The sequence below is a fragment of the Alligator mississippiensis genome, chromosome 5 (genome assembly GCF_030867095.1).
Source record: "Alligator mississippiensis isolate rAllMis1 chromosome 5, rAllMis1, whole genome shotgun sequence".
Lineage (NCBI taxonomy): Eukaryota > Metazoa > Chordata > Crocodylia > Alligatoridae > Alligator > Alligator mississippiensis.
In genome coordinates, this window is record NC_081828.1 from 30,973,486 (window position 1) to 30,988,082 (window position 14,597).

The following is a 14,597-nucleotide window of genomic DNA, read 5'->3' on the forward strand; positions in this document are numbered from 1 at the left end:
ATTAATTAGAACAAACCACTGAGTGTAATACATTTGTGGAACTGAGATGTAACATTCAAGTATTTTACACACGGAGAAGAAATAGAATAAACAAACACCCTGTATGTATTTAATGTCAAAATCAGTATTTCACTGAAAATACATAACGGTCCTAGGACATGTATTCTGTCCTAAACAGTCATCTCCTACCAAAAAGAATGACAAGAACAGACCATACCTCTTAACATAGGCCAAGAAACAAGTACAATGAGTACAGACCTACTCAAATCATGATTTCGCAGAATTTACAAAACCAGGCAATTTCTGTGAAAGCCACGTGGGGGCGGGACTTACCAAAAATAAAATGCTGGCTCCCCAGTGGCCAAAAGCCTTACACAAAGAGGCTACCAGCACAAATGTGAGCAGGCAAGATGGCTACCACCCTTACTCCTCACCACTGACTGACTGATGGCAGCCTGTCACATGGCTCCACCACTCTCCACCAATTAGTGGCAAATGAGTATGACAGACAGCCCTCAGCCAATCAGTGGTGAGGGGCAGGACTGTATAACAGAAAGCCCTCACCAAGTGGGGGTGGTAAAGCCCTCTCAACCATTCAGTGGTGTTGCCCCCTTCCCACCTCCCCACCATAAGCCCATGAAATTGGCGGCCAACCCAGCGAAATCAGCCAACCGCCACTTTGAGTTGGATAGACACCAACCAATGAGTGTTTCTAACCATGAATACATATTTTTCCTGCCAGTAGCAAATTACCGTTTTAACTAAAGAAAGGACAAAGATTCTTTAAACAAATCATGTCATTGTAATGTAAATTTAGAGACCAGAAATGAAGTGTTGCCCTGGAACGAAAGTAGAAGACTTCGAAGTTTTAACATAAGCGTAGAAAACAATGGGAAGGCACAGAATTTACAATGAAAGTTTTGTGGCCAAGTCACCAGACCAAGTACTGAACCACATTTCCTCAGCCTCATCCTACTAAGTGGACTTCCTGTTTGAAGCACCTACAAAACTGAACCTCACTATCAAGCCCCAAACCATTCAGTTATGGAAAAAGTCATTTACTTCCAAAAGTTTGCAAAATGTATTTCTTTTATACAGAAGGTTATGATCTAATTATTGCAATTATTTTTTGCTCATGTAGTCACAAAGAATGCATCATATGTGGGACAGTATCTTTTTTTTCTCCATTTCCAAAATTCCCTTCTCATGAGACTTCTCCATAAACCAAGCTGATAGCTGTAGAGTTGGATACGCCATTGGTTAATCTGCATTGTGAAGAATAAATCTCAGGTTACTTTCTCTTGACTTTTGAAACCCTGAGGAAAAAATACTAAATTTGCACAGCCAGACTTTTCAGAAAAAGTCATTACTGTACTGTTTCAACGAAGTATCTTCCCGAAGCCCAAGATTAGGAGGCTAAACATTTATTTTAATCTATAAACAGATCTTCCAGTATGCAGTTACTTCTTCAAAATACAGTCCAAGTGTTAAAGTCAATTAGACATATGCAAATACAAACAATGAACTTCACTTTAACTTCAGGTTAGTTACCATCTGAAAAGTTCATTTAATAGAACGCAACACTGTTACTCAAAATAGAGGACTTCAGATCAAGCTTTGCTTTTTTGTATACTGCCAAATGTGGTGGAGGTAATACTATAGGAATATGTTGTTCTGTTCAAGCCAACATCTAAAATGAATGTCACTTCACACTTTTTCAATTTTAGTATAAGAAACATCTTTGTATGTTATGGAAACCTTTTGAAATATTATTAGAAAAAGCTGATAGAAAACATAGCTCTTCAATGAAGAAAATGTTTTTACAAAAGTACAGCTTATCAGAGTATCCAGATCTTATCTGCCATTATAATAAGAGTGGGTGATACATATTCATTGATTTTGATCTCTACTTGACAAAGTAACTTATCTGCAACATGAAGAAAACTACAGATTCATAGATCATAAACTGAATATGCTTAAACAAAATCTGAAATAACAGACTTAACCTACCAGCCATAGAACATTCAAGAATTTATCTTTGTTGAAATATTGCAATTTCTTGTTATGCTTTAATATATTTGCATCAAGTATTGCACCTTATGGACACTGGTATTTCAAATCCATGAATTCTGCTGATACTGCATAAATTACTTACTTTACAATAAAGCACCAAGTACAGTAGTAACTTTAAAATGGTTATATGAATAAAAAGTTAATTTTGTTCATATAATTAAGGATTGTGCTGCCATCTAGTGATCACTGAAATTATTTAATTAAAATCAGTGAAATCCCAAGACTGAGAAGCTTGAGCAAGCTGACAAAAACTGCGTAATGAATACCAACATTGACCATCTTCCACAGCAATACAGGCTCCTTGGCCATTTTTCCAGGGGATATTTAAGATTAAATGTTTCAGGCAGCAGTCTTTGTTAATAAATAATCTAGCAAGTGGTAATTAACAATCTTGAGCCAATATAATATAGAAAGTTAATAATTCCAAATACTTAAAAAATTAGTACTTCTTTAAAAGCCAAATTTAAAGTTTACAGCTTTATATCCCACAAACAGTATAAGCATATACGTTATCAAAATACATAGTATACCTACATGCATACTACAAACCAAAACTACACTTTGAAAATTATCTCTACAAGCCACTAAAATCACAACCTCAGACAGAATCAAAAGTTCCATGATTATCTTTTGTCCGCTTTCCACATGTCGTAAGTTTAATTTTTAAGGCATCTTCTATTTTACTAGATATTTCACACCCTAGCCTAAAGCAGAAACATGTATAATTTGATGGTATCAGGGGTAGATTTTTTATTTTCTGCCTTCCTTAGATGCACTGGGTATTGATTACAGGTATGGCTAGGGATTTTGACTGGAGTGTGCCAATACTCCTGCTGGGACTAATATCTGGAAGTTCTTGTCTAGAAGGTCTTACCCTTAGGGTCTGACCAACTGCCGTGTTCAGGATCAAAAGAAAAAAAATAAACACACCTGCCCTCAGGACAGACTGGTACAGATGGGGAAAGGTAGTGGGGACAGTTGCCCACCACTATTGGGGGGTACACCCTCTTGCCTGGATCTCTTGAGTGCATTTAATAACTCTTGCAGCAGCAGGACAATAACAGCCCTCATTCCCTTGCTTTACCTGTGACGGGTTAGGGTATTTGGGGGCAATATGCCTTGTAGTTGTAAAACAGGGTTATGTGGTTTTAGGAATAGGTTATAAGGACTTATATGGGATGATTTATATCAGGGTCAACTGGCTGCTGGGGGACCCCCCTGCTCGTCTGGCCGCCAGGGGGTACAATGACCCAAAAAGGTTGAAAACCCCAATTTTGATAATCCTGCCTAAAGTAGAGGGTTGGACAAGATAACCTCCAGGTCCTTTTCAACTCTACTTTTCTATCTTTTGATGAAAAAAGTATAGTTTCCCTGATCCAATCGGAATGATCTGATAGAAAGGACCATTAAAATGAGAAACATGAACCCTATAAAAACTCAACCTGTTTTTACTTTGGTCTTCAAAACACTTTTTTAAAAGGTATGCCTTCGTTAATAAACAAAGTTACAGAGATCTCCAGTCACTCAAGAGTTCTATTAGAATAAATATGATTTCCTCCAACATATGTAGCCTTGAATGAATGGACTGTTTAAGAGTGATAATCCAAATGATCATAAAATGATTTTTAAGTTGGAGTAAGGTATTGTTGTTGATCTAGTAGCAGATGGAACTAAAGTCTGTGTAAAAAAACCCCCAAACCTGGTCTGTTGGCTACCTGATAAAAACAAGATAGAAGAGAAATTATTTACAAGTAGAGTTTTACACAGGCTTTTGTTCCATCTGCTACTTAGCTCTGCTGTGTCAGCTTTTCTCCCAGAGACCTAAGAAAGGGTACGGTGATAGTCAAAAGGTTTGCCTAAGTCTATCCCAGATATACATGTTCCAATAAAAAAATATCACCCACTAAAATTGCTCTGGAGTAACAAGTCCAAGAAAAACATTCAGTGGACAGAACGTAAAGATCACAGCCTTTGCAGGCTATAATACTAGGACTATTTTACTAGTGAACTAATATGGAATAATAACCATTACAGAAGTATAGATGTTAAGGCACAAGACATTCCTTTCTATGGCTGATGCACTGCGGACAAAAATAACTAGTTTGAACTGGAACTTCTTGTCTTTCCAGTGTCCAAAGGAGACTTGACTTGTAAAACTGGTTGTAAAGCATGTAGCTCATTAAGAATTTGGACTTGAATGTGAGCACTAAAACTCATTTACAGAGTGGAGTCATAACATGTCTGTCAATTAAGGACTTGGTCACAAGCTACACATTTTTAGCACTTGTTTTGCATCAGTTTTGATTTAATTCTATTTCCAGGAGTATAAGGAAAAATTTTAATTTGGCATTTTCCCCTCATTTTGATGGTAAAGAGAAAGGGGGGGATATCTATATATGGAAGGAACATGCAGCCATGAAAATAATGAAGTGAGTAGAAAAACCATCACCCTTTTTAATGGCTACTTCCACATAGTAAGAAGGTATGGTACACATGCCGTTAATTCAAAGCCTTATGCCCAGTCTACAAGTTACTATAAGGCCTCTTCTGCTTTCTTTGTGAATAAACAAACAGTTTGCCTTTCTGATAACCACCTTTAAATTATCTTATTGTAAGAGAAACAAACAGATACAATCTCAGTCTAACATCATCACAAACCTGTGATCAAAATACTAACAGGCAAGTTGGAAATCAAGTTAGAGATATGAAAGCCCAGTCAGCCTTCAGCACAGCCAAGCACAGTATGGCAGGGAAAGGGAGGGAAGGGAAGCCATGTGATGCCCCAGCAGGAACTGGAAGGCAGCAAGAGAGAAATAAGTGAGGAGGGGGGGAGGGGAACAGTAGGGACTAGTACCCCCCTGGCCTATGAGACTGAAGAGGGAAACAGTGGGTAGCCCAGTGACTAGGTCAATTAAGCAATTAGTTGCCCATTCACAGGTGCTCTCCCCCTCCTAGCCCTCCACTTCAGGTGAGCTGTGCTGTCTGCCACATACACCTCCTCCGCACCACCTTCCCCTACAGCAGTGGTTCCCAACCTCTTTTTTTGCAACACCAGACGGGGGACGACCAGAAGCGGAGTCCCCAGCCAGCCCAGAGGCAGTCCCAGTGAGGGGACCTGGTGGTTACCCCAGAAAGGGGTCTCCATGAGAGCACAGGGCAAGAGAGGGCCTGAGGTTTACTTACAGAGTCAGCGTGGACAAAGGAAGCCTGAAGTGAAGACTGGAGTCCAGCAGGACCCAGCAGTAACAAAATCCAGACTCGGCTGACTGACTGCAAGTACCAAACCCGGGAAAGAGGCGACGCGCTGGGGGACGGAACGATACGAAAGCCGGACAATATATAAAAGCGGAGGAAAAGGGGACCGTAGGAAGCGCTCAGGGTAGAAACACCGCACCTATCCCGCAGCCATAAAATTCTGAGAACCAGAGCACCAAGAAGGTACAGGACATCAACTTTAACAATACAGGTGATGACATTGTTGTTGGCATTAGGCAGGGTGTAGGGGAGGCGGGACCAAACGTCTTCCTCCCAATCAGAAATTAGTTAACATCTAAGACATGGCAGGCAAGGCCCCCTGGGGAACCAACCCAAAGTCACCCCAATAACCAAACTGTTTATTCCTAAGAACAACGGCGAGGTTTGAGAGGAACCCCCATAAGTGACGCCCGGGGAGAGAGACAGGAGGCTACAGCCACCAACAGGACCTCCCAACCCAGTCCCGCGGGGGCTGCTGAAAGCAGAACATGGTGGTAGCCCAGGAGCAGGGGACCCACCATTGCCCCCTCTGTGCACAACAGCACCGCCCCACCCACCCATCACACACATGAGTGTGTGCGCTTTGCAACCCTACTGAGAACCTCCCGCAACCCTGATTTGGGTCGTGCCCCAAGGTTGGGAACCAATACCCTAACAAAGGGCCCAGGGAGCTGCTCCCAGCAGCAGCCATGCCTGAGCTGCTGTGTTATCAGTTAACCATTTAATCAATACAATTAGAGTACGTTAAATGGATATTTTTAAAAAGATAATTACATCCCTAACTCAAGTTCACCTGCATCGGGGTGCTCAACATTTTGGCCCTGTGGGCCAGATGAGGCATGTGAGGCTAGTCCACAGGCTGGACTGAAGCCCGTGTGCCACAATCAGGCTCCAAAGGCCCCATGGCACCTCTGCTGGCTCCATGCACAAGGCAACTGCCTAACAGGACTCCTCATGGGCCAGGTCTAGCCAAGGGCTAAGGACCCTTGATCTATACTGCTCAGCAGTGCCCTTCTGCTTATTCCATGCCCTTTTCTTCCTATGCTTTATTTGGGAGAATAACTTAACTTAGGCACATTCTTATCCCCCCGGCTCACTCTCTGTCCCCTTTAATTCCCACCCCAGCCTCTCCCTCTAACTAGCATGCCAGTCCACACTGTAGTAGCAGAAAAGAAAAGAAGCACTGCATTCATTTGTCAAGATAGCATATATTTCTTTGCCTGAAGCTTCTGGACAAAAGGTTTTCCCACATTCTGTGTGGAGCGTTAAAGAAATACAGTGTACACTTTAAACTAAGAAGTTCCATACCAGCATACAAAGCACAAAAGAGGTATTACACTGTACTTCCTATGAAGAGAAGCTAATAATTTTGACAGTAGGGCAGGTGAAGTTAGTAAAATAAGAATTCCCCCATGATTTTATATCAGACTTGAATCTCAATAATCGAACCATTTCTTTAGTTAAATTCATAGTCTATTCAGATTATGAATCTGGAATCAATGCACAAATCCCACTGATAACCAATGATCCCTTGACCATGTAATTCGGAGCTAGAGGGTTGAAAATTAGCACCTGGGAGACAAAGTTGTAGTTTCTGAGCAAAGAGGAGAAAAAGCCTCAGTGGTCTAAAAAGAAAGACACTACTCCAGCTGAAGAGGAAGGGAGCTCTTCCTTGACTAATTTAATGCTTGCAGTGGTAAAATATTCATCACTGTAGCTATATGGACTTTAGAGAAGTAAAGGAAATCTGTCCTAAAAAAACAGCAAAATGAACAACTGTTCTAGGACACAGTGAAAAATACTATACAACTGAAAAGGGCAATATTAATCAACAACCATTTTTATCAGGTTAGCAAATGCAACATTTTAGCTCTTCAAACAAAGAGGTATTTAAGTAACTGTAAAATCTATTTAAAAGCCCATTTAGAAACACTGTCTCCAATAGTAGTGTTACCTTGCCAAGACATTGGTTTAAGTAGTGACATAAACCAGTACCAACCACTCTTTGTTTACTTCATCCTTTTGGGGATGTATTGCCTAACTGGCACACAATACTTTTTTTTTCTAATTCTGTACATGATACAAGGTCAAAGAAGAAATATCAATAAAAGCAGACTAAGTCAACTTCTAGGCTATGCTTTTGTATACTTAATAAATGAAAGATTAAGAGTGGTGGTTTCAAGTTCTTTTTTTAAAACCAAATCAATGATTTAAGGAAAAGTGACAATACATCACTTCATTTAGATGAGGATTTCATTAGAAATTCAACTTAACCAAACTGTGGCATTTGATCTACCGTCTTTCCAAAAATTAAGTGATGTGCCAATGTATTTTACCATAGAATCCTCTACGCAGAACCAGTCTGCCTCTACCATAGCTTCTTGCATACAACATGCACTTTTTTAACAGAAGTGGCATCTGGAAATTGGGGTGGACATTATAAGCAAGGAAATAGTAATAGCAGTAAGGAAGGGATGGCAGGTAGAAGTAAAACTGCACCTGCTCCACAAGTGCACAATGAGCACACTAGGCTCCCTACCTGCTACTACTCAATAACTTACAGAATTTATCAGCATTTTCAAGGAAAGATCATTTTTGAAGGCTAAAGCAAAGTAAAAAAAGATATGGGAGTTTTGCATTCTGGGGAGTTTTGCATGGGAGAAAATACAGCATATTTGTGTTTAGAAAAAGATTCAAATGCTATCATTTCAGAATGAATGTCACTTTTTTGCATCTAGCTTCTTTATTTGTCTACTTTGTCTTAAGACAATCTTACCAATGCTGAACTCAACCCCACTACCACCACACGCACTAGGGTAAAAAGGCCCAACAGGCAACTGAAATCAGTGCATTCACTGCTATTCACAAACAGAACGTAGAAAATCCATAACGGAGCCGTTCTCCTTATTTTGAGGTACTGGCTTATGGGATGAATCACTGAGCCAGGACTTTATAGCACCAAATGAAATCCAAACCACCACCTTATACCTAGAAATAGCATATATCCTGTGGAGGACAATCATTAAATCTGCAGCAGCAAACATGCAGGAGCTCCATGGACTGAAGGAAAGATTTTCTTCTACTGTTTTAGAACTTACCTGCTCTAGACATTTACAAAGTGCAAAACAGAGATCTGAGTCTCTATCCGTTCCTTTTTAAAAGGCCCATAAGAGATTAACAGAAGGGAAGTTATGTTAAAAGTTCATACTTATTTTTCATGCTTTAACTACCTGAAGGATGGCTGCAAAGAGGATGGAGGCTAGACTATTTTCAGTGGTGACAGACGACAGAACAAGGAGAAATTGCCTAAAGTTGCAGCAAGGGAGGTTTAAGTTGGGATATTAGGAAAAACTCTCTCACTAGGCAGGTGATAAAGCACTGGAACAGGCTGCCTAGAGAGGTGGTGGTAGAATCTCCATCCTTGGAGGTTTTAAAGGCCCAACTTAACACAGCCCTGGCTGGAACAACCTGGTTGGGGATGGCCCTGCTTTGAGCAGAGGGTTACACTAGATGACCTCCTGAGGTCCCTTCCAACTCTAATTGTCTATGAGCCTATGACTCTATATGCTTGGTAAATGCTCTCTCTGGTTAATATAATTTTTAGCACATATTTAATAATTTTCCAAATAAATGAATTCAAAACACAAAATACTCAACATGTGGGGGAAAGCTCAACTACTAAGAAAGGCAAATCAAAAGAAGAAAAACTGAGTTCAGTTTTTCAAAATACAAGTAAATGCTAAATCCTTCCAATTGTTTATTTTGCAATCAACGCAAAAAATGAATTTTACTGCCATGCAAAGTATAGAACTCTACCTGTAAAAGAGGGAAAACCCTATTTTCCGCAAAAGCAGAGCAAAAACAGAGAATCTAAATTTAGTTTTAGTATCCAAGCCACTAACAATTCACCCAGGCATCAATGCTTACATTATTATATTTTACTAAATCTGGCAACCAAAAATTCTAATAATTTTAAAATACATACATTTATCAAAGCTGTTGATCCCAAAGAAAAACCATCCAAAAATTTCTGATGGAATAAGTTTAAGAAATATCTGTTCCTGAACCAATTTCACACCAGCTGCATGCCAGCAGCGCTTTGCCTCTTTCCACAGAAACAAATACAAGATGACTGAGGTTAAGAGAAAATTTTAAACTAACACCACCAAGATGAACTGTTCTATGCAATGTCACAAAGAAAACAAAAAACAAACAGCTTCAGCTTAATTTATACAGTCAACAACTTTGAAAATACATGAACATGGAGTTAACAGTAGTAAGGCACAAACAGGAAAACATTTAGCACATTTCAATAGGAAACCTTGTTTTGGGTGTTTACATGCTCAACAGAAAAAGGTTTATATCTAAACCTGCAGAATTCACAATGTTTAGAACAGAACTTAAGGTAGCACTACTTATGCAGGCATATAATATTAAAAAGTCTATATATATCAGTCAATTTATTTTGACATAAATTACCAAAAAATTCTCTATTGTAATACACTTATATTAAATCTGTTTTCTCTTTGTCTGAAAAGGGTTAATATGTTACATATTGTTTATGGCACCAGCTCTAACTCCTCAGGTCTAAATCAGGCACAACTCAGCAAGGGGTACACCGATCATTTTTTGGACAGATACCGATGGCTGATTATTGAGCAGCCATATTGGCCGATACCAATCCGATTGCCAATATGCAGCCCAGCAGCATGGAGAGCACCATCCAGCTGGTAAGTCTGTTAGGTGAAGGAGCATTGGGGAGGGAAGGGGCATGGCAGTGGGGCAGACTGAGGGCCCCACAGTGAGGGAGAGAGTGGGGTTGGGGCTCCACAGCCTGGGCTGGGCAGGGCATGGGACAGAGCCAGCAGTTCATCCAGGGGACACAACTCTAGCAATTGTGCGCACCCCCAAGAGAGGCATGGGGGGGCATGTGCCCCTCCCCCATTCTCACCCCGCACACAGATCTGGCTGTCCAATGCGGCTCGGGGCCTCCCACTCCTCCTATGCTCCTGGGGCTAACAGGAGGGTCTGCAGAGGTGGTTACCAAAAATGAGACCCTGCAGGAATAGCCTCAGCAGTGGGGTATCAAAAGTTTCAGAAACACTTGATTAGACTTAGGGAAAAGGTTTCATGTGAAGAAAGGCAAAGAAAAGGGATGCGTTTACCTTAATGTTGAGATGTATTCAAAAACAAGGAAGTTATACAAGAAAATACATGTATAGTGAAAGCGGATCAGAAACATTTATTTGCAGTACTATAATATAAAAAAAAAAAAAACATGAGATGATTGGTGAAAATGAAAGTGCCCATCTGTTGTAAAGGTGTCATTCTGCTTCTTTACACAACACATATCAGGTTTGTAAAATTAGGGCCAAAGGATATCATTGAAACAAGTGCTAACAAAATTCAAAAGATGACTAGTATTTATTTGGATAACATCCAAAGCTATGACAGAACTGATTTGCAAAAATAACTGTTTTGGAAGAAATACAAACCCTCATCCTTCAGGACAGAAACCAACCTCTAACAGGAGGCTACATGTCTTTGGTCTAATCTTTTTTCTAATCAGTTAAACTAGTGGATCTCAGACTTCTTAAAAGCAAGGCACTCCTAGGAAAATGCCAGCTCTTAGTTTTCACTCATTTTTGGACTATGAAAAAAGTAACAGAACAATTCTTCTGTTGCAAAGAATTCCGAAGTACTACAACAGGTCGGAATGCTTTTATCATTATTTAATATGCCTGGGTTTATCTGGTAAATCACGTTTGCACAGGCATCTTGGCCACACTTGAGAATCTCATGGCACCCTGGTTGAGAATCACTGAGTTAGACCTTCCTTGTGAGCAGATTATTCCCTGAAGTGTCTTGTGGCCCGTTTCTTGCACCTCCTCTGAAATAACTGGTGCCAGTTACTGGTAGAGACAGGATTCTGGTCTAGGCTTCCCACAATGGTCCCTAACTGAATATGGCAATTCCTATGTTTCTTTGTACTAAAGGCTTCAAAATATTTTGAAGGATATCCACTAGCCTAATGTCTTTAGCTCTATCTCTTAGCAAGGTGAAGCCCAAGATTTAAAAGTCAGACCCCTTGCTCAATATTTCATTTCCATTAATGCATCTCAATGTACACCCTACTGTCATGGCTGTGCCTCGTAGTACAGTCAAGTCTTCAACTGTGCCCAGGTTACATAATATGACCCTAAAACATAACATGGTCAACCTCTAGTACCACAAAGGTCAGAGGTTTCAAGAGCAGCAGTCAACTTTCTTCTTCATAATGTGGGCTTCTAGTCAACAACAGACCCTTTATACAAAAGATTGGTTTAACAATATAATGTATTACCAGAAAAAACACCTACTTAAAATGGTAGATTTTTAGCTAAGGGAAAACACTTCTGCAATAAGGACTTCTAATTTATTAATGTCTTATGCACACAAAAGTTAAGTAAAAACAAATAAGTCTTCATTTTTTGAAAGGGAACTGCAATAACCTGAATGATTACTTACCTACTACTAGTCCACATTCTGAACATATCATGTCTCCAGCTCTGTAATCCTCTACTAAAATTGAATCTGGATGGTTTGGGCAAGTTACTCTTGGAAGAACATCCAAACTAAAAAAAACAAAGAAAAATATTTAGATATTTTATCTGCCGACAAACTTTAATCAACGTCTGTGTTTCCAAAGACTATTCACATCTAACAGGAAACCTCTATTTCAGTGATAGTGCAAGAAAAAAACCCTTCAAACCATACCCCATTGATACCATTTTTAATCTGCATCACAAATGAGCTGAGTAATAAATAAAAAAAAAAAATGTGTAAATGATACGACTGGATGATATCCAGGGCTGTAGTTAGTATACATAAGAAACATTTGGTAGCCTAAGACCTGGAAGAAATTAAGACTGAGACACATTTTGTGATCTAAAATCTACGTGTCTTTCAAATAAAATGTTCACTGCCCACAATGTTTTAGAAAACAAAAAAAAATATTTCTGCTTACAGGACAATACCATTGCCACATCATATGAAATATTTAAAGAAAAAACTACCTTTAAACAAATGTTAGCAATCTCAAAGCAGAAACAAAATCACCAGTTTATAAAAGGGATTAGGAAATGGGTGACTAGGATAATGGGATGAACTAAAGTCCTGTTTCAGGACTGTTTCTGCCTTCATACAAATATATTAAAAACCAAAATAAATGTAACTGAATATATAATAGGAAAAATAATCCAGCTGCAACAAAATGTTAATACAAGGCAAAAACAGCTACAAAGTATCAGTGTCAGACAATATACAAAATGTGCGCTAACTACAACGTAAGAAAGCATTTGGAGTGCCCCAAATTCACTTGCAGTTTACACAGGATTTCAAAGCTATAATCTTGCTAACACAGATAAAAGTACATATTGACATTAAGCACTGATCAAATCCTACTATGGGAAAATATTTTCACTAAACATTTTACAAGTAGATACCCTATAAAAAACACTGTTGACAGTATATGGACCCTAGAAAATGTGATCATCTTAAAACCTCACAACCTGACTACATTCAGTTGGTATAGTAACTTTTTTTTTACTTGGATTCTTCAATTCATTAAAGCTATAGGTGCCATCTACTAAAATGAAGGGCAGCAACTCATCAAAACAGAGAGATTTGGTCAGAAAAATAAGTGGCTTTCTTATCAGTACTAGGCAAACTACTACCACAATACTCCAACTACTAATTATTTCTTAAATGTAGAAAGTAAACATTAAAGCTACAAACAGTCATTTACATATTAAAAAAATACAAAGATTTTTTTTTCTAGCTGCTTCTTGAAAACCTTGTGTAAAGGCCTGGTAAAACAACTGCTTTCCCCACCATACTCTAGGCTGCTAATGTTTCAGATGGCCAGACTAAATGACAAAGCATCACAAGCAACCAGTTGATAATTTGTCATTACACAAGAGGCCGTTGGCATTGTAAATGAAAAGAGAAGTAAAGCCACAAGCTTTACAGAAGTCAAGGGCAGGCACGGTTTCATTTTGTGCAGTGGTGTCTGACAGCTTAGAGGATGCCCGTTTTCCCACACCTACGCCAGCACGGCTCCTAGACCACCTATCTGGAGTCCTGCGTGTCCTCATACGCAGGCTGAAGCACTCGGCCAGCCGTAGCCGTCGCCGGGTCACTTAGCGCTGTGATAAAAGCGCCGCAAAACTCGGCCTAAAGAAGATTCCTCCGGCAGCGCCCGAGAAGTCCGCCTTGACCGCCGAGCTGGAGGAACGAGCCCCTTCCCGGCGCGGAAGGGACCGGGTCAAGCACCAGATCCGCTGGCAGCGCCGGAGAGGAACCGACACGGGCGCAGGCCGCGGCCTGCTCCAGCCAGGCCCAGGCAGGAGCGCCGGGCCCGCCCCAGCGAGCAGCGGCGGCAGGAAGGCGGCCCGACCACGTCCGGCCGGCCGGGGCCCAACCGCTCCCACCGCCACGGGGCTGCAGAGAACGGTCAGGGAACAAAGGAGGCCGCCACTAGTGCGCCCAGCTCTGGCCCCGGCCCCGGCCGCCTCCACCTGCGGCTCCCCTCCCGGCCCCGGAGGACCCGCACGGCCGCAGCCCACGACGCTCGGCCTCCCCTACACCACCAAGGGCAGCGGCGCGGCCCCCGCCCCCGCCTCACCGGCTAGTAGACGCCATGTTGCTTCCTCCTCCGCTGCAACGTCTGCGCAGGAGCAAATACAGCCATCGCGCACCTCCTTATATACCCTCGGGCCTGGGGGCGGGGCCCTGCCGGGTTCACTACGGGCTGCGAGCGGGGACAAAAAGATTGTCTCCCTTACTTGGCGCCTACCCTTGCCTCCCAGTCCTCCCCAGGCGGGGCGGGGCTTATCAGGGGCTGGTTCCGCGGGTTTTGAGTCGCATCAGGACAGGTGACGGGATGGGAGCGACTGCGAATTAGCGCTTGTATTCGGATTCTTCAAGGTCCTTGAGGTGCACGTAGGACACCGAGGCTGAAAAGAGCTCCCCGGGTTTGACCCGAGACAAGAACTTCGTTCCCCTGGGAGCCCGCAGCCGGCGTCGCCGCATTGTGCGCTCGGAAGCACGCGGCCAGTTTCATCCAGGACGGAGTGGGCCGGGATGTGAGTCCCATCTGCACAGGTTTAAACGGCAATTCGCTCCAATTGCCCTGATGGTTTTAAGGCAAAGTATCAGCTCGGCTAACTGGCAGGTACTTAATGGCTTGCCCTGGAAGGTCTGGGGTTTGATGCAGTCTTGATTCCCAA

General features: G+C 41.4%; 1 protein-coding gene across 1 annotated transcript in view; it reads right to left on the reverse strand.

Annotated features, from left to right (window-relative positions):
* GTF2B (general transcription factor IIB) overlaps window positions 1–14,091 on the reverse strand; it is a 31,002-nt gene extending 16,911 nt beyond the window's left edge. Inside the window, exons 1-2 of the mRNA XM_006276368.4 lie at window positions 13,994–14,091; window positions 11,836–11,942 (exon numbers count right to left, since the gene is read on the reverse strand). Coding sequence (XP_006276430.1) covers window positions 11,836–11,942; window positions 13,994–14,010 — 124 coding nt within the window. The 5' untranslated portion in view covers window positions 14,011–14,091. The remainder of the gene's footprint in view (window positions 1–11,835; window positions 11,943–13,993) is intronic.
* Window positions 14,092–14,597: the final 506 nt, after the last annotated feature.